Source organism: Dipodomys ordii, unplaced genomic scaffold, assembly GCF_000151885.1.
Source record: "Dipodomys ordii isolate 6190 unplaced genomic scaffold, Dord_2.0 Scaffold45, whole genome shotgun sequence".
Classification (NCBI taxonomy): Eukaryota; Metazoa; Chordata; class Mammalia; order Rodentia; family Heteromyidae; genus Dipodomys; species Dipodomys ordii.
The window spans coordinates 7,255,920-7,276,680 of NW_012267261.1; the positions used below are offsets into that span (position 1 = coordinate 7,255,920).

Here is a 20,761-nt window from a genome sequence, read left to right on the forward strand (position 1 = left end):
GGATTTTACTATAGACTGTGACTGAAACTTAGTAATCCTGGGTTTCTCCACCCAGTGCATTCATTCAGGCAGCCCCAAAGGGTCTTGGTAGTCCAGTGTTTATAACATCCTTCTTTACCTGCTAATCGACCTCACTTCCTGGATTTCAGTCTGTCTAGTTATCAGCTAACAAAAGAACAGCTTTTGGTTCCTGCAGACGCTGGTGAAAAAATAATCACGAGAAAGAAATCTACCTTATGTCGTCTTTTTTTGTCTGCAAAAATAAACTCAGCCATCATACAGCTAACAGGTACAGAGGGAAGATACAAGCTCTTTCATAGGAGGAAAACTACAGAGAAAATGAGCATCATTTCTCAAGGTTTTTATTTTCCCTGATCTACAAGTGATGCTGCTGTAATTCTAGCTGCAGTTTTTACCGATCATTCACCACTCAGCAGCTGGTAGAGAAGTAAGACTGCTTGGCAACCACCTGCAGGGCTGCAGAGATGAATTACATTTTCGGAAACAACACACTTCTGTACTCTCGCGCCAGTCGAGGAGGCAATACTAGTTCTAGCCATGGCTCAGTAGGCCCAAAGCAGAAACACTGGGCCAAAAAGGGCTCGTCAGATGAACTGCAAGCTGAGCCAGAACCTTCACGCTGGCAGCAGATAGTTGCATTTTTTACTCGAAGACACAGCTTTATTGACTGCATCTCGGTAGCCACCAGCTCCACCCAGGTAACATACCACTTGTTGAAATTGTTTACAATATATTTCTGTTAACATTTGCTTTGCAAAAATGACAGTGCAGGTTTCTTATTAGTAATAGTCATTCACTGATACCTTAGAGGCACAGAAATTTGTTTTTCGTCTATTTATGCAGGTCATATGCACAAACAGGGAAATGAAAAATATTTTCCCTTACGCTCTTATGTAATGCCAAACAAAACAGTCACAGATTCTGTTGAATGACTTCTTTAAAAATATAAAGCCAGTAATAGATTAATATATGTTAATAGAGGTTATCTCATTTTTAAACTGTTTAAAACTATAATGTCTAAGCAAAGCAACAAAAGAAAATATCTTATTTGTTTAGTTCTTATATGTTGTTAGATAATCTTAGGGAGATTGTTATAGTAAAGAAACAAAAGATTTTCATTTTTGTGTCTTGAGAATAGATTAAATTTAATACAGTTAGATAGTATTGCATAGTTTCTATCCTAAAGTTACATTGATTTATTCAAGAGATTTAATGATTTAATTCTTGTAAAAATATATTTCATATATATAAATAGATGCTATCTAGCATTAATTTGGAATCAGTAAACTTAAACAATTACATGGCCATGGACTGTTTTTTTTTAATATTCAGATCACATTTTAAAGGGATAAGCAAACACTGAAAGTTCTAAATAAAAAGAGTCCTATACATTCATTTTTAAGGTAATTAAATATAGAGAAAAAATGTAAAGGTAATGAGTGAAATGCCTGTTGTTTGGTGTAAAGGGGAAGTAGGGAAGCATTAATATTTTAAAAGCTATTTTAACAAACAGTCATTTAGCTCTTGTAAAAATAATGAGAATAGTCTAATTTAAAAACAAGTTGAATGCTTTTTATGTCCTTTGCCATCAATAATAATTGAAATAAATTGCATACAGATATATACATACATTATTTAGAGCCTTTTAAGAATAAATTCCCTTAAAGCCATTATAAAAATAATTAGCAGTAGCAACATAAATATAAACTATTAACTATCAAGGCTTATTTATTTTTCATTTCTAGAATTACCTTATAATACTTTTTATAAATAATGTCAACTTTCAAAAGTCAAAAATTCTACTTTTGAGATAAATGACATTATTTGGGTAGGAAGTAGGCACTGAAGCTACTTAAAGACAGAACTTACTGGAGGGCAATGATTCATTTTCTCAAACTAAATACAGTTACAAGAATTTTTACTACCTCAGTTTGACTATAATTGCATAGGTCATAAAGGGATAGCAAGACTAATGTTTATTGTTATTCATTATAGGTTAATATTAAAGAACTATTAGCAAGAAATTAAAATTTTTATTATACATATAGCTTATGTAAATACATGTATATGAAATATACATCTACAAGCATATTACCGTTGATAGATCTTTATCTTAAGGGCATACAAATAGGAGAAATTGTTCATATATAAAACTATTGAAACCACTGAATCACATTATATTTACTTTGAAGTTAGGAAAATTTGCTATCTTGTTGCAGTGAAATAGAGCTTTGAACTTACTAAGTTATTTTAAATCTTACTCCCCTCCCTCAAGTTGGCTCAAATGATTTTTGTATACTGGCAAATTAGCTTCTTAAAGCCCCTTTCATGATAATTTTCTTTTCATTACCTTTGTATTTCATCTCTGGAAGTGTATGCATTAGGTCACAAGTTTTGGCTTCTGTTTTCTTCTGCTCTGGAGAAACAACATTTTGTTTCACTCTCTGTAGATTTCTAACTGATGAATTGCATAAGTTTATCGATTCAAGTATTTTGTTAAAACTCATTAGTTTCTATTTTATTGGATAAAATACAATGAAACTAAGAATTTAAGAACATTTTTATCTTCATTGGTACTGGAATACATTTTTCTGTTTCACTTAATAACTTACACCTGGTAGTTTTATTTTGTAGAACCAGGGGGGTTTTTGTATATTGTTAGGAACAAAGTATGTTAATGAAGTTTCATAACTTATTTAACATATTCTGTATGTCAATATGATAGGATAGTGTTTTGTACTAGATTGATAAATACCAGGGGTCCTTTTTTATGTTCTTTTTTTTATGTTGTCAGAAATGTTCTTTTCTAAGATTTGATAGAAAGATTAACTTTTAATCGAATTCTTAGGATGCATAAAACTTTCAGTACATTGGCAACTTGTTAGTAAAATTAAGTTTAGTAGTGTATAAATCATTACTCAGATGTCATCAGGAGTATTTTCTACATTCTATTCTTCTGTAGTCATCCAGGTCTCTCCCATTAAAAAATCATACTCAACTGATTCTTTCATCACCTGGTTTACCTTTTTTTTGGCCCATTATGCATGTAATTAGTTTTAGTGATTTTCAATATTGTTTATATATGTTCCATCCAAAATTGTGACATCTTTATTTTTGCTATCTTTATCCCTAAGGATTTTTTTTCATTAAAATGATCTTAGTTGTGTTTGGAACTTTTTAAATACCATCGACAATACCTCTCAAATAATCTCAGTTGTAAGCATTTAAAGCAGATTAGCACTTTTTATTTTCAGCTCACATTCCCCAGTACTCTTGCTACCATGTCTTATTTCACAGAATAATGATTTATGTAAAGAAAAGAATTTGAGAAGTCCTTGTGTAGTCAAAGTAAAGGATGGCTTTTAGGAACACAAGTGGTTCATTTAAAAGGCTGGAACACAGCAGATGATCTTTGAGAGTATGGAGCCAGGAAACAGGTATTGGAAGTTTAATGTATTCATGAGCTGCTGTGGAGGAGGTAAAGCTGCAGTTATCCAAGATTGAATCTAACCAATGAAGTGCCAGAGGCAAGAATTGAGATTATGAAGGCAGTTTTTATAATCATGAACCATGGACTATTATGAGAAGGCAAAGAGGAATGTGAAATGAACTACGCAAGGACTTCTCAAATTCTCTCCTTTCTTCACATATCATTTCCTTTCTACTGAATAATCCCCATCCATATACCTATTAAGATATTTTTATTAAAACAATTAAAAACAGTTCCTTCAAGTATGAAGTATAAAATTTCAAATCCATGACCAATTCTCAATCTTCTTTTTACTTACCTTGGACAACAGCTTGTAACTTAGTTGCCCTCCTTTAAATTCTTTCTGTTCCTTTGACTTTTTGGTGCTACATGATTGAATATGCTGACTTCTTTGTTCAACCTTCCTTCATTCATGTCCTTCCCTCTTTAGCATCTTCCAAAAACATGTTTTTACTTCTGAGTATCCATTTGATAAACAGTTCATTAGTTGTTTAACAGCGTTACACCTTTGGACTCCTCCCTTACATATACCATCCTTTAGTCAGTTTGTGTGTATGTGCATAGAGACATATATGTTACCATGCATGTTTGTATTTGTGTGTGTGTGTGTGTGTGTGTGTGTGTGTGCCATGTGGCTTGAACTCAGGGCCTGGGCACTGCCTGAGCTTTTGTACTCAAGGCTAGAGATCTACCACTTGTGCCACAGCTTTTTGGTAGTTAATTGGAGATAAGAGTTTCACAGACTTTTTGCCTGGGCTGACTTTAAACTGCCATCCTCAGATCTCAGCCTCTTGAATAGCTAAGATTACAGGGTGAGCCATCAGTGTACCCAGCCTGCATGTTTTTATTTTAGATCTAGCTTCCACATATGAAAGAAAACCTGAGTCCTTTGTCTGCGTTTGACATACTTAAAAATTTTTACTAGGTCCATCCATATCTTTGTATGAGGCTAAACTTTTAAAATTACTTAAGATAGTTTCTAGGACAAAAGTGTAGAAATAGTTACCTGCTGTACTGGTTGTAAAATTTGATTCTTAACAGGGACTTCTATTTCTGAATTTGTTACTCAAACGCTTTGTAAGTTAATATTATAACTCAGATTTGGAAATCAGTTTTTCCATGAAAAATATTGTACAGTATGTATTTTTCATTTGTCTGCCATTTTTTTCTGGGCACCTATATGTATATTCTCAAAAATGTGCTTAAGTGTTTTACTCAGGAACCAGTTCTTTGTATAGTAGGACTCATTAGAAAAACATAGAGCTGAGGATTAAACAGAGAAAGTAATTGTTTATATGGCTAATAAACTTTTTTTTTTTTTTTTGTCAGTTGTGGGGCTTGAACTCTGGGCTTGGGCACTGTCAGCTCAAGGCTAGTGCTCTACCACTTGAGCCACAGCACCACTTCTGGTTTTCTGGTGATAAATTGGAGATAAGAGTCTCACTGACTTTCCTGCCCTGGCTGGCTTTTGAACCATGATCCTCAGATCTTAGCCTTCTAAGTAGCTAGGATTAAAGGCGGCATGAGCCATGGGCACCCAGCTTTAATGAACTCTTAAAACAGAATTTACTGTGCAATCCAACATTGCATTCCAAAATAACTAAATTACATAAAGGCTTACACAAAGATGTTTATAATTCTGTTTATAATTGTCAAAACGCAGAAGCAAGCAAGATACTATACCAGTAGGTGGTTTGATAGAATGTTCTTCAATAATTGAGTAACAACAACAACAACAACAAAAATACCAAGGGTTGGGAAGGTGGCTCAGTGGTAGAGTGCTTGCCTTGCATGCATGAGGCCCTGGGTTTGATTCTTCAGCACCATGTAAACAGAAAAAGCTAGAAGTGGCACTGTGACTCAAGTGTTAGAGTGCTAGCCTTGAACTAAAGAGCTGAGGGACAGCGCCCAAGCCCAGAGTTCAGGCCCCATGACTGACTCCCCCCCCAAAAAAAATACCAAGTCACAAACCACATGGAGAAATATTAATATAGATTATTGAGTGCAAAAAGCAGTCTAAAAAGGTTACACATTATATGATTCCAATTTTATAACATTTTGGAAGAGGCACATCTATAGAGATATTTTTAAAAATCAGTAGTTGCTAGGAGTTTGAGAGGTGGAATGAATAATAGAATGCAGTGAGATTACTCTGTGATTCCATAGAGGCGAACACTTATCATTATACATTTGTTAAAACTCCAGCAGAACATAACATAATCTATGGACTTTGAGTGATAATGATGCATCTGTGTAGCTTCATTGACTCTAACAAATATACCACTCTGTGATGCAGGATGTTGGTTGTGGATGTGGTTGTGTGCACCTATGCTTGTTGCAATAGAGTATATGGGAACTTAGTATACTTGCACTCAGTTTTGCTGTGAACCTAAATCTGCTCTGAAATGCAAAATTGATGTTTTAATTCAGATTAGATTACCTTTAAGAATTGAGTACAACTAACATATGCTAATAAAAACAATATACGTACCTGAGGAAAACAAAATTTTTTATTTAAATTATAGATATGAAATGTTTTAGTCTTCGTAGCTTTTGTAGAGGGTGTCTTGTTTATTAGATGGCCCTTTTTTCAAGGACAACTAGGCAAAAAGAAAGAAATTTTATAGATTCAAATTTACATATTTTTAATATATTCAAGCAAGTGTTAAAATTAACTTTTGAAGTGTTAACAGTGCTGAAAAATGAGCCACATGCTTATGGGATTCATGGGAGATCCAGCCTACATTTTGCCCTTGTCTACTTTCAAATGGTGTTTGTTTTCATAAGAAAGGTATTTCTGCTGGTACCAGTAACTCACATCTGTAATCCTAGCTACTCAGGAGGCTGAGATCGGAGTATCATGGTTCAAAGCCAGCCCGGGCATGAAAGCCCGTGAGACTCTTTATCTCCAGTTAACCACCAGAAAACCAGAAGTGGCACTATGATTCAAGAGGTATAGCCCTAGCCTTAGCTGAAGAGCTCAGAGACAATTCCCAGGCCCAGAGTTGAGCCCCAACGACCAACAACAATGAAAAAGAAAGTGTAAACTTACCTGATGTGATCATTTTACATATATATGCATACCTATGTTGTATAAGTACAAACTAAGGTCACCATGTAATTTTAAGAGGACAACTTCTGCCTCTGTATAAATCTATTTAAAGCACTCCCCATTACCATTAACAGGATCCCTGCCTAATCTTCCTTTCCTTAGTAAGCCCCAAGTTGGTCCCATTTGTGAATATTTTTGTTTCAATGACACTAAACTCTGACTTACTCAGCCAACTAGCTCTGGAATATGAAAAAGTTATAGTTATGGCACAATAGGACCAATTGATTGCTTTAAAAAATTTATTGGTCTCCAACAAAAACTGGAAGTTATAATATATAATTTAAATTAAAATGATCCTACACTCATGTTTTAATATATAATTCCTTTTTTTTTTTTTTTGCCGGTCGTGGGGCCTGAACTCTGGGCCTGGGTGCTGTCCCTCAGCTCTTCAGCTCAAGGCTAGCACTCCACTTGAGCCACAGTGCCACTTCTGGCTTTTTCTGCTTATGTGGTGCTGAGGAATCGAACCCAGGACCTCATGCACGTAAAGTAAGCACTCTACCACTGAGCCACCTTCCCGGCCCCTATAATTCCATTTTTTTGTAGAACTATCTAATGTTTCAAAAGGATGTAAATTTAGAATTGTTTCAGAATATTCAGGAAAACAAGTGTGGCTCATTTTAATTGTAAGAATTAATGGTTTGGTTGTGCTGTGTACCATAGCAGGCCTCCAGAAGAATTAAGAAGGGAGAGTGGGGGTGGGGGGGAGATGGGAAGGGATGGGAAGGGGAAACAAAGGAGGAGGCAACAATGCTTGATAAGAAATGTACTCATACCCGGGCGCAGGTGGCTCACGCCTGTAATCCTAGCTACTCAGGAGGCTGAGATCTGAGGATCGCTGTTCAAAGCCAGCCTGGGCAGGAAAGTCTGTGAGACTCTTATCTCCAATAAACCATTAGAAAACCAGAAGTGGCACTGTGGCTCAAGCGATAGTGCGCTTGCCTTGAGCTGAAGAGCACAAGGACAGCGCCCAAAGCCCAGAGTTCAAGACCCATGACCGACAACAAGAAAGAAAAAAAAAAAAAAGAAATGTACTCTTATCTTGCCCCTGTAATTGTAACCCCTCTGTATGGTATTTTCACAATTAAAAAAAAAAAAAAAGAATAAAGAGCAGCCTGGCACTGTTGGCCCATACCTCTAATTCTAACTATTGAGGAGGCTGCAATCCAGGATCTTGGTTGGAAGCCAGCTTGGACAGAAAAGCCTGTGAGACTTCGAAATCACTAGCAAAAAACAAGTCTGGAGGCATGGCTCAAGTGGCAATGTGCCAGCTGATCGAACAAGTGGAGTAAGCCCAAAGCCTTAGGTTTAAACCCCCAATACCACAAAAAAAGAAGGGAGGGAGGCAAGAAAGGAAGGGAAAAGAGGGAGGAAAGAGAAAGAAAATAAAAATTGTATTTTAATATTTTTTTTCTAAACTGAAATGATATATACTGTAAGATTCCTTTTGTTTTCTTTTTGGGGGGTGTCTGGGCGCTGTCCCTCAGCTCTTCAGCTCAAGGCTAGTGCTCTACCATTTGAGCCACAGCACCACTTCTGGCTTTTTTCTTTTTGTTTATGTGGTGCTGAGGAATTGAACCCAGGGCCTCATGCATGCAAGGCAAGCACTCTACCACTGAGCCACCTTCCCAGCCCCTATACTGTAAGATTCTAAATTCTTTAAAAAATAATGGTACAACTTTATGATATAGGCAATTTTTTAAAAAGTTCTTTTTTGGGATACAAAAACTAATTTAGGTCCTCTGCCTGTCACTTGAGCCATACTGATAGTCCTTTTAATTTTGGGTTTTTTTTGTTTTTTGGTTATTTTTAGTTGTGGGGCCTGAACTCTGGCCTTGGGCGCTGTTCCTCAGCTCTTCAGCACAAGGCTAGTGCTCTACTTGAGCCAAAGCACCCCTTCTGGTTTTCTCTGCTTATATGGTGCTGAGGAATCGAACCCAGGGCCTCATGCATGCAAGGCAAGCACTCTACCACTGAGCCACCTTCCCAGCCCCTTTAATTTGTTTTTTAAGATAGGATAATGTTAATTTTGCTTCTGCTGGCCTCATATTTTCCTGTCTTTTGCCTACTTAATAGAATAGCTGGATAGAACAGCAAGAATCACAGGCATGTGCCACTATTCCCACTTATTAAAAGTACGTTAAAGAACCTAGACAAAACCTGAAATCTTCATAATGTATGTTCATTTGTGTTTTAAGTTTGCTCATGTTTTGTGTTAGAGGTGCCTATTTTTATTATAAGTTGAACTTTACAAAATAAGTAAACTGTTTCTAGTAAAAACCAACATGGGTGCTGATATCATCTTCTGTTTACTACCTGGGTCAGCTTCACACCTTCCTTCAAAATAAACACAAAAAACAAACAAAAAAAAACCCTCCTTAAAGGAAGTATTGGCAAATAGGTGTCTACAGGTCAAATCTAGCCTGCCACCTGTGTTTTTGTAAACATAGTCCTGTCGAACTATGTATTGTTCATAGCTTTGATCTTGTTGTTTTTGTTTTGTTTTTGCAGAGATTGGGGTAGGGGGAGGATTAGGTTGCTTGTTTTGTTTTGATAGTAGGAGGGCTTGACCTCAGAGCCATGTGCTTGCTAGGCAGGTGCCTTAGCAATTGAGCTATGCCCCAGAGATTTTTACTTTTGTTATTTTTAAAATAAGGTGTCACTGTGGAGCCTAGACCTCAATTCTGTTTATGTTTCCCGTGTAGCTGAGATGTAGACACATGCCACCACACCCATTTTTTATTGGTTGAAATGGAGATCTACCTAACTTTTTGCCTGTGCAGTCCTTTCAGTCTTTATCTCTCTCACAGCTAGAATTACAGGCATGAGCCAACACATCTGGATTATGGCTGATTTTGAACTACAGCAACAGAATTGGATAGTTGAAACAAAAACTGCCTGGCCCACAAACATTTTTCCAAAAAATGTTTGCCAACCCCTAAGGATTAATGGAGTTTTTTTTTTCTTTTGGAGTATTATATATTATCTTTGCAGTAAAATTGTATATTATCTTTGCAGTAAAATTGTAATAACAGTAAAGACAAAATAAAACTCTTCTTAAATTGTTTCAAAGTGACAGTATAGTACACTAGTAAAATGTACACTCTTTAGTAGTTGATGACCTGAGTTTAAATACGTATTTTCCTGTGTTCTAAAGTTACTTATTTCTTAAGTCTGTTTCCTCATCCATAAAATAATATAGGTTTAAGGGATGTGAAGGGTAAACAAAGGAGGAGGCTGCATGCTTGATAAGAAATGTACTCATTAGAGGCTGGGAAGGTGGCTCAGTGGTAAAGTGCTTGCCTTGCATGCATGAGGCCCTGGGTTCGATTCCTCAGCACCACATAGTAGAAAAAGCTGGAAGTGGCACTGTGGCTCAAGTGGTAGAGCTCTATCCTTGAGCTGAAGAGCCGAGGGACAGTGCCCAGGCCCAGAGTTCAGGCCCCACAACTGGCAAGAAAAAAGTACTTATTATCTTGCCCATGTAATTGTAACTTCTGTACAGTATGTTCACAATAAAAAAAAATATATATATAGGTTTAAAATATTACTTGTATCAAGATTTAATTTAGTCCATGGTTCTGTGTATTTGGGATATGCCAGGCAAAAAAGTCCATTAACACTCAGTTTCAAAAACAAAAAAGTTGAGTATGGTGCTGCACAGCTCTCCTCTCAACTAAACGGAAAACATTGGTAGAAGAAACATGATCCAGGCCTGCTTCAGCAGGAAACAGGAAACCTTAATTGAAAAAACAAGCAATAAGAGAACTTGGGGACATGACTCAGGTATAGAGTTGCCTGCTTAGCAAGCACATGGTCCTAAGTTCAAGCACCAGTACAGCTTAAATAAAACAAGACGAAATGCAAAGCACTATAATTTCTGACATCCATAACAGCATCATCATTTTCATCAACACTAACATGATGATACCCATTAGCTGTCCCATAAAATATTCTGGCCTTATAATTGTAGGATCTAGATATGTGGAGGACCAACTTCAATTATACCATGGCAGTTCTGTTTCTGCTAGAGAATTGCTAACACAGGTCCAGCCAAGAAAACAAACCATGTTTTTTTAAACACATGATTTTAATGCAGCACAAGAGACTGGCTACATCTGTCTTGGGAAAACTAAAAAGGCAAAATGAGAAGGCCAGATAATAGCAACATCAAATAGTCACAGCAAGAAGTTGTTCCCTACCATCAGAAGAACAGAGCTGAGGTTAAAGGAACTAGAAGTTTTTAAGAAAGGCTCCACAGATGTTAAATTATAAGCTTTCCTTAAAAAGATATACTTTGTAATGCAATTTGAAAGGGAAAGAAATGAGGCTGTCCTAAGCAAATGTTTTCACCTGCTTATGTTTATTTTCAAGTAAGACATTATTAGTCAATTAGTTACTATTAGAGAACATAAAATGCATTTTGTTTTTCATTTTCATTTCTAAGGTTGTAGAGGTCTTGATTACTTTCTGGTTTGGTGGCTGCCCAATCAAAGAGAAAAAAAAATCTTAGTGTCCTTTTTTCTTTTTTCTTTCTTTTTTTTTGTCCAGTCCTGGGACTTGAACTCAGGTACTTGGCACCGTCCCTGAGCTTCTTTTGCTCAAAGCTAGCACTGTACCGCTTGAGCCATAGTGCCACTTCTGGCTTTTTCTGTTTATATGGTACTGAGGAATCGAACTTAGGGCTTCATGCATGCTAGGCAAGCACTCTACCACTAAGCCACATTCCCAGCTCCTTTTGTGTCTTTTTTTTGGGGGGGGGGCGGTTGTGGGGCCTGAACTCTGCGCCTGGGCTCTGTCCCTCACCTCTTCAGCTCAAGGATAGCGCTCTACCATTTGAGCCACAGCGCCACTTCCGGCTTATTTCTTTTTGTTTATATGGTGCTGAGGAATCTAACCCAGGGCCTCATACATGCAAGGCAAGCGCTCTGCCACTGAACCACCTTCCCAGCCCCTTCTGTCTTTTTTTTATACATAGCTTGAAAGGGGCTAGAGGAGTGGTTTTGAGAGTGCTTATGCAATTGATCTGTTTCGGCAGTCACATGGTTTCATTCATCTAACACATATATAAGATAACTTCCTACATGTAGTATTCTAAGCACTGAGCATACAGGAGTGGACAGAAAAGAAATCCCCGTTCTTAACAGACCTTTGTTAGTATAGGAAAAGACAGATAATAAATATAATTAGCTACAATTCTGGAGGAAAAGTAATAAAAGAAAATAGTAAATGTGTGTGTATGTGTATATATATATATATATATATATATATATATTTGTATAGGGGAGGATGATATGATAGCTTAAGGGGCTTCAATTTGAGAGTAATACTTGAGTAACAACAGGAAAGAAGTTAAGGAATTGAGTCGCATGTTATCTGGGCAAGAGAATTCTAGGCAGAAAGGTTCTGAGGTGGAACACGTATAGCATACTTGAAAAGCAACAAGAGGTCAGTATGGTAGATGTAGTAAGTGAAGAGAAAATAGAGGCCATGACTTCAGAAAGATAACAGGGGTCTGAATGATTAGGTATTTGCAGAAGAGTGCATTGAAAAATTGTATATGATTTTTAGAAAGCATTACTGCTCCATTTTAGGTTAGTAGTCAAGAAGGTTCTTAGTAATAATGTGCTTTTCTAGCCACATTCTAATGAAAATCAGGTTAAAGAGCATATTGAAGTTGGTGATTTCATCCCCTATTTATTATGTAACCCTATCTTTAAGTTTTAGTTTTTTGTTTCCTTTGAATTTTTAGTGGTTAATGCAACCTTTACCAATACTGTAAGAACATCAGCTGAATGCCAATAGAATGCCAATGCCATCTTTTCATAATGAAGGGATGACTATCAATAACCTTGCAGGTTGAAATAGATTCACAAACTAAATGATCTGTTTGTATGAACTAACAAATTTGTGTTCCTGTTTCTATAATAGGATTAATAGCTATATCTGTTTTTCTGTTTCCCATTCGGTAATATTTTAAGATACTAAATTTGTGTTTTGATACCTTTAGTAATTTATTTTGAAATGTCTAGTTTTATACATTTTTGTAACTGGTTCAAATAATGTTTTTTAGTGTATCAGTTCATATTAAAGGTACCTCTTTGCAATGACAGCAACAAAATGGTATTTGAATCATAAGAAATAGAAAAATACCTTTTTCTGTAGGTATTTGACCTCTATTGGATATAGTAGTTCCCAAATAGAGTCTGTTTCCTAAGTCTACTCTGTTATTTTTTTATCGTTGATAAACATTTGAAGGACTGCAATTTTTTCCTGGTTTCTTTCGTAATCTTAAATAGCTTCCTTGATATTTAATCAGAGAAGCATGCCTCATTACATCATAATAGGTCTTAACAAAGGACCATGAACTTGGACTAAGAAATTCAAATTATGTCATATAATAATGGAGTAAGATCCTTATTGATCAACAGTGGCACAAGACCATTACTTTTCCTTGTCATCTAAGATAATACCAAAACATTTGCTAATTTATTTTTTATTTCATTTTCCCTAAAATTACAGTAAAACTTTTTTTATACCTTATTAAATTTTTGTGTGCTTTCTAGGCTGAGTTAATAACATTTTGTGTAACATGTTAATATAATTTCCTGGTAGTATGGCTTCAATTTATCTTTGAAATTTCATCTTATGCTATGAAAATCATTTTTTTTGTTGTTTTTCTGTCTTGTTTTTGTGGTGCTGGGACCTTAGAGCCTTGTGAATGACAGGCAAGTATTCTACTGCTAAGCTGTATTTCTTAGTACCCTGAAAATAGCTTTAACAGATTATTTAGTGAGAAAATAATGTATTTAGATACCCTGTAGTTCTTTTTTGCCTGTGTCTAAATTAAGAAACACTTTTAGAAGCTGGGTACCAGTACCTCATTCCTGTAATCCTACTTAGGAGGCTGAGAGCTGAGGATCAGAGTTCGAAGACAGGAAAATCTGATTCATATCTCCAATAACCTACCAAAAAGCCCAAAATAGAGCTGCACCCAGGCAGAGTTCAAGCCTAGGACCAGCACCCACCCACATACAATAATTAGCTGCTATTGTTAATGGTTCCGACTTGCTATCAGTCACTAAGATACACCAGTTCTACATTCAAAAATCTGTCCTGATTTGATAACTCAGGTCTGTTTTCACGATTACCACCATTCAGCCTAAGCCACCAGTTTTCAGCTAATTAGCACAGCCTCATAAATGAGCTTCTGTACCTTCCTGTCAAGATTCAGAAAGAATTACACAAGAAAAGCACTTTAGTTATTTTAAGGGAAAGGGACTTAATAAAAGTAGTAGACCACCTCAGTATACATATGTATAGAGTCCATGGTTATAAGTATGGATACAAGCGGTTCATATGACTTGTAATACAGACCACTTTTATGAAAACCTCCAATGTTTTACACATTAGTTTCCTAGTTTTTAAATTAATAAAATACATAAAGCTACAAAGAAAATCTTAATATTAAATCAGTTTTTTACATAGTTGTCAGTAAATGCTGGTTTTTAAACGGTACATTTAAAAAATGTTTAACCTAGTTCTTTCACAGAAATTTACAATTTTCTGCAGTGTTTCTTGAGTCAGTGTTAATATTATAGCCTTGTTGTCATGGCAACAAGTCTCTGAAGTCAGCCTCGGCGGCTAATGATTCCATGGTGTTGCTATGGATAGAAATGAGACTGTTACTAGTCACATGGTCAAGATTTTAAAAAAACAACACAAATCTCTTTGGAGCTGATCTTATTGAGTAATACAAATAGAGCAAGGGAAGGATGATGGATAATAGTCATTTTCTACCTAATGAAATAATTGTATAAGCTTTTTCAAGTTTAAATCTGAACTCCTTTTCTGAAATAACACACATAATAGTTACTTCTTTATTACACCCTCATTATTTGTATCTATGTATGGGTTACTATATTTGACACTTTTCCAATTTAGAATCTTTTATGTTCAATTCTGTGTTCAAGTGATCCTTTTATGTCTTAAGTTCACTTTAAGGTCTAACACTATGTTGTTCCTCTTCAACCTTCATTTGATTATTTGTTTAGAGCTTTATTTTTGTTGTTGTTGTGTAGTCATTACTAAAATTATTTATTTTTTGTGGCTTGGAAATTGTGTTTTGATAAATCATTTGTTCTTGTAACATTTGTCCATTTTACATTATTTTGCAAATCAATTGCTCAGTGCTCTATAGAGAATGAAATAAGATTATATAAATTATTTTAGGATTTTTAAAAAATAGTGTTCAAGCTGGGCACTGGTGGCTCATGCCAGTAATCCTAGCTACTAAGGAGGCTGAGATCTGAGGATCCCAGTTCAAAGCCAGCCCAGGCAGGAAAGTTCATGAGACTCTTATCTGTAATAAACCACCAGAAAACTGGAAGTGGCACTGTGGCTCAGGTGGTAGAGTGCTAGCCTTGAGTTGAATTGCTGAGGGACAGTGCCCAGACCCAGAGTTCAAGCCCTATGACCGACCAAAAAAAATGTATACATAGTGTTCAAATACTTACTAAATAAAGATGATCAGTTCCCAAAGAGACTGAAGATTAAATAGGGTTTAAATGTAATGGTAAAGGATTTATAGCTTATCATAAGGGGTTTTGGAGAGCAACTGCTCAGTAGAGAAGATTTTTATTCTTGGCCTTGAAATTTTGTATAAGCCCATAGCTTTGCTTTATTTTTATATCAACTTATTAATTTAACATTTTACCCTATAATAGAGTAATACTATAAATGTGTATGGGTTTTCTTTTATATCCGCCTTTCCTCAAAGCTCTTTACAAAAATAGGATAAAATTGAATTTTAAATAAGTTTTGACTTTTATGATTGACACTTAGGATGACTACAGTGAGTAGTTTTGTTAGAGTATCACTTAATTTGGGTTGTCTTACATTTAATGATTAGACTGAAGTTGTACATCTTTGCTAGAAATACCACAGAAGTTATTTCCTCTTATGTACCCTGCCAGATAGCATATAATTTCAATGCCCCCATTACTGTTGATGTTAACTTTTCTGATGACTGAGTAAAGATAGGATGGGTGAGGCTTCTTAAGGAGTTGTGAATGTGGGTGTCTTGTGTCTGTGTTCTGTTCAGACATTCATCACTGGAATTAAAGAGGTCCATGTTGATTACCAAACGAAGATTTTATAATTCCACCAATCCTCATTTTTTACCTTTACTCTGTTGTGAAAAAATGTGGGTTTTTTATATTTGTATAGAGACTCTTAAGGTTCTAGCAGTATTTATTTATTTAGTTTTTTTTAATTGTTATTTATTTTGACTCTCAAATGGCAGCTAAGTCAAGCTTACTTCGAAGTCCTTTACAATAACCCCATTATTCTTTTTTTTTTTTTCTTTCTGCCGGTCGTGGGGCCTGAACTCTGGGCCTGGACACTGTCCCTCAACTCTTCAGTTCAAGGCTAGCGCTCTACCGTTTGAGCCACAGAGCTTCTTCTGGCTTCTTCTGCTTATGTGGTGCTGAGGAATCAAACCCAGGGCCTCATGCATGCAAGGGAAGCACTCTACCACTGAGCCACCTTCCCAGCCCTATTCTTTTAACAGTTTCTTAATTTCTGGCACATCAAGATGTCTAGACTCACACTGTACTTTGCTGACCTGTAGCACTGGAATCAGGTCTTTCTCTCAAAAACCCTGTTTTATTATTTTATTGGATAGTGGGTATTTAGAAATCAAGATCTGTGTTTAAATACATAGCTCTGCTTTATGACTGTTTGTGTTCCCAGTTCCTCAGTAAGCAGATATATGTTCACACACACTTAGTTTAATTTTTATATCTATAGGTATTGAAAACCATGTATTACAGTACCTTCCATTCCAGTCCAACACCATAGATTTCATGCTTATTTTCTCCCTTTTCGTTTATAACACTATTCTGACATATGAGAAATCTTGTTCCCATGATCATTTATACACATAGTGGATTAAAACCTCCTTCTGCTACTATCACTGCTATAAGCAACTTTCCATACTGTTCAAGTTACCAACAAATCCCACTTTTACTCTCCTAAGGCCCTATACCTCATGTATGTTACTGTATGACTTAGGAGTCTTAATTGGGTGGCAACAACACACACTTTACATCATGCTGGAATCACTGCTCTGCCCATCTGGACCCCCTTTTCACCCACCTCAGGACAATCCAGCATCTTGTGGCAAGTTGCTACTTCCCTATCACTTTATTGACACAGATGCTCTTCTTACCATGCCTTAGTTCCAACATTTATTCTTCTATTTAGATTGTCAGACTGTATTATCTTCTAGAAGCTTTATTTTGTTCTCTTCCCTCAATTATGCCAGCAAAGCATTTGAAATTGATTTTATGTATGGTTTTAATATGGTAATCAGTATTCATTTGATTTTTTTAGTATGTATTTACACACACATCCAACAGTTCTTTTTTTACACTTTTTTCTTAAATCATTTTTAAAGGTTAAATATTCCAATGAAAATTGGCTACCATTTAAGTTATTAATTTTATTCTCATACTATTGAATTCAGAAGGGTTTTCTTTTCTGTATTGACACTGTATAAATGATTCTTAAAGCCCTGAGCTAACGCTGCAAAGAAGGCTTTATTCATAATGAGTTGGAAAATAGAATTAAAAACAAAATAGCAGGAGGGAAAAGCCACTCATAATCCAGAAATTAACTTTCAAATTTTTCTTCCATTTTTCATTTAAACTGCATCTTTCCTTTTCTACTTAATCTATGTCATATGCAATATTTAATATGACATAAACTTTTGTTACAAAGTTTTAATTGCTGTATATTTAATCTTTCATATTTAATGAACCATTAACGCATCAATGGATACTTAAGATATTCAAGTCAAGAGATTATGTGAAAAACAGCAAAACATTTGCTTTTTAAAATATTATTTGTAGAGAGGGGACTGGCCCTGAGGCTTGAACTCTAGGACTGGGTGCTCTCACTGAGCCTTGTTTTGCTCATGGTTAGCACACTACCACTTAGATCCATAGCGCCACTTCTGCTTTTCTAGTAGTTAATTGGAGCTAAGAGTCTCACAGACTTTCCTGCCAAGGCTGGCTTTGAACTATGATCCTCAGATCATCCTCCTGAGTAGCTAGGATTACATGTGCCACTAGCACCCAGGAAATTCAGGCATTTTTTAAAAGTTCTAGATATTCACTAATATTTATTTCTGATAAATTACTTTTTCTACAGTTTGTGTAGGTTTACATATCCTTCACTGTGAGAGAACCTGTTTTCATGCTTTTTAAATTTTAAAAATATTTTAGAATATCAGGCTGGGAAGATAGAATGGTAGAATGCTTGCCTTGTATGTATGAGGCTCTGGGTTTGATTCCTCAGCACCACATAAGCAGAAAAAGCTGGAAGTGGAGCTGTGGCTCAAGTGGTAGAATGCTAGCCTTGAGCTGAAGAGCAGAGGGACAGCGCCCAGGCCCAGAGGTCAGGCCCCATGACAAAAAAAAAAATAGAATTTAAGGTTTTATATGTGTGTGTGTGTGTGTGTGTGTGTACACACACACACACACATATATATACATATACATATATATTAAATAAAAATTACCATGAGATTCATCTACATTGTAACATATGTCAAAATTCCTTTCCTTTTAAAAGTTGATATATTCCAAGTATATACTACATTTGTTTATTTAGAGACCCTTGGCTTATCTCCATTGTTTGGCTGTTGTTCATGATGTTTCATTGAGCATTGTCCTACAAATATTTGAATCCTTGTTTTCAGTTCTTCCAGTTATAACTAAGAAGCACAATTGCTGGGTCATACCATAATTCTGTGATTAGGTTTTTTATTATTTTGTTTTTTGTTTTAAATTTTAATTGCAGCATTCTTTTTAAGTATAAAGTTGCATCTCATTCTAGCTTTGATTTATATTTCTACAATGACTAAATATATTGAGCATCTTTTTAAAATTTTATTTTATTGTAAAGATGCCGTACAGAGGGGTTACAGTTACATGAGTAAGGTAATGAGTACATTTCTTGTTAAGCTTTGTTACCCCTTCCTTAGTTTTTCTCCTATTATCCCTTCCCTCCCCTACCTCTCTTGCTCCCCCCCCCCATTGTAAAGTTCATTTCCAACATAATGTCTTGTGAGTATCATTGTTGAAACAGGTCATACTTGTTTCAGCATGTTGGTATTCCCCTTACCCTCCCCAAATTAGATAAATGTATATACAAGATACAGGGTAACAAAATCAAAGAAAACAAAAAACAATCACATAGAACATTAAAAACAACAACAAAGACCTATTGTGTCTGTCTTGGGGTTCATTTCACTTAGCATCATCTTACATAATCATATGTATATAACTTTTGAGCTTTTCTGCTCATCTGATAAAATTATCCTAGATATATGCTAATAAATGCAAATGAGGGAAACCATGGGACCTAAATTTCTTTGAGTCTGACTTACTTCACTTGATTTTTTTCCAAATCTTTCCATTTCCTAACAAATGGGGTGCTGATAAAAGCATAGAATTCTATTGTGTGTGTATGTGTGTTACACACACATACACACACACACACACGTACATACACATACCACATTTTCTTGATCCAGTCATCTACTGAGGGGCATCTGGGTTGGTTCCATATCTTAGCTATGGTGAATAATGCTGCGATAAGCATAGTTGTGTTGGTAGCTTTAGTATGGCCTTGCTTGTGATCATTTGGGTAAATGGGATTGCTGGGTCATAGGGGAGTTCTATGTGGAGTTTTTTGAGGAACCTCCATACTTCTTTCTAGAGTGGTTGAACAAGTTTATACTCCCACCAACAGTGCAGTAGGGTTCCCTTTTGGCCACATCCCCTCCAGTATCTGTTGTAATTAGATTTCTTGATTATAGCCATTCTAACTGGGGTGAGATGGAATCTCAATGTTTTTTTGATTTGCATTTCTTTTATGGCCAGAGAAGTTATTTCTTCATGTGTCTGTTGGCCATTCTTATTTCCTCTTCAGAGAAGTCTCTCTTTAAGGCTTTAGTCCACTTATTAATGACAGTTGTTTCTTTGAGGGTTTGGTTTTGGAGGATTTAATTTTTTGAGTTCTAAGTATATTTTAGATATGAAGCCTTTGTCTGTCGTGTGCCTAATAAAGATCTTCTCCCAATTGGTGGGCTGTCTATTGATCGTGTTGAGCATCTTTTCAAGTTCTCATTTGGGTACTTGCATATGTCTTCTTTGCAAAAATTATTCATGTTTACCCTTTCGTCGATGTTATGGTTTGGGTTTTATGTGGTTTAGTTTGGATTTTTTGTCATTATTTAAAGGAGTTTCATTGTAACATTTCCATACATACATATAATATACTTGAATCAAATCTCCTTACTCTTTCTTAATCTTCATTCCTCTACTTTTTTCCCCACAATTTTAATGGGCTTCATTATTGTGTTTTTATGCATACATACGAAGTTTTGAGATAGGGTCTCCCTATGTAGTGCAGGCTATCCCTGAACTGTCTACCCATCTACCTTAGCCTCCTGGGTGCTGGGGTTGCTGGGTTTATAGACATGTGCTACTACATATAGCCCTGTACATTTCTAATGAATTTTAAATGAGATGATAGTTTTAATGAATAATAAATTTTAAATGAGATTATTATAATTTATTAGTAAGGATTAATGTATTCAACTTTAACCATTTTTGTTCCTATTTAAAGCCCTGTTAATGATACTGTCCTTTTATCTACTTGATTTTAGTATTCTTCTTGCACACACACACACACACACACACACACACACACACACAGGTTACTGTTTCTTAAGTCAGATAATGAGTACATTTCTTTTTGGAAAGTGCCACCCCTTCCTTCACTACATATATGCCTTTTATATAGCAAGTATTTATAAGTTAATTTAGCTAGTAGGAATTGAATTTAGTTCTAAGACATCTTTTTAAATATAACTGAATCAGCCAGATGCCAGTGGCTCACCCCTGTAACACTAGCTATTCAGGTGGCTAAAATCTGAGGATTGTGGTTCAAAACCAGCCCGGGCAGGAAAGTCTGTGAGACTCTTTATCTTCAGTAAACTACTCAGAAAAAACCAGAAGTGGTGCTGTGGCTCAAGTGGTAGAGCACTAGCCTTGAGCACAAAGACA

At 35.8% G+C, this 20,761-nt stretch overlaps 1 protein-coding gene across 1 annotated transcript in view; it reads left to right on the forward strand.

The window, feature by feature from the left end:
• The first annotated feature begins 485 nt into the window (after window positions 1-485).
• Window positions 486-20,761, forward strand: part of Dlg1 (discs, large homolog 1 (Drosophila)) — a 115,884-nt gene continuing 95,608 nt past the window's right edge. The window contains exon 1 of the mRNA XM_013019309.1: window positions 486-719. Coding sequence (XP_012874763.1) covers window positions 486-719 — 234 coding nt within the window. The remainder of the gene's footprint in view (window positions 720-20,761) is intronic.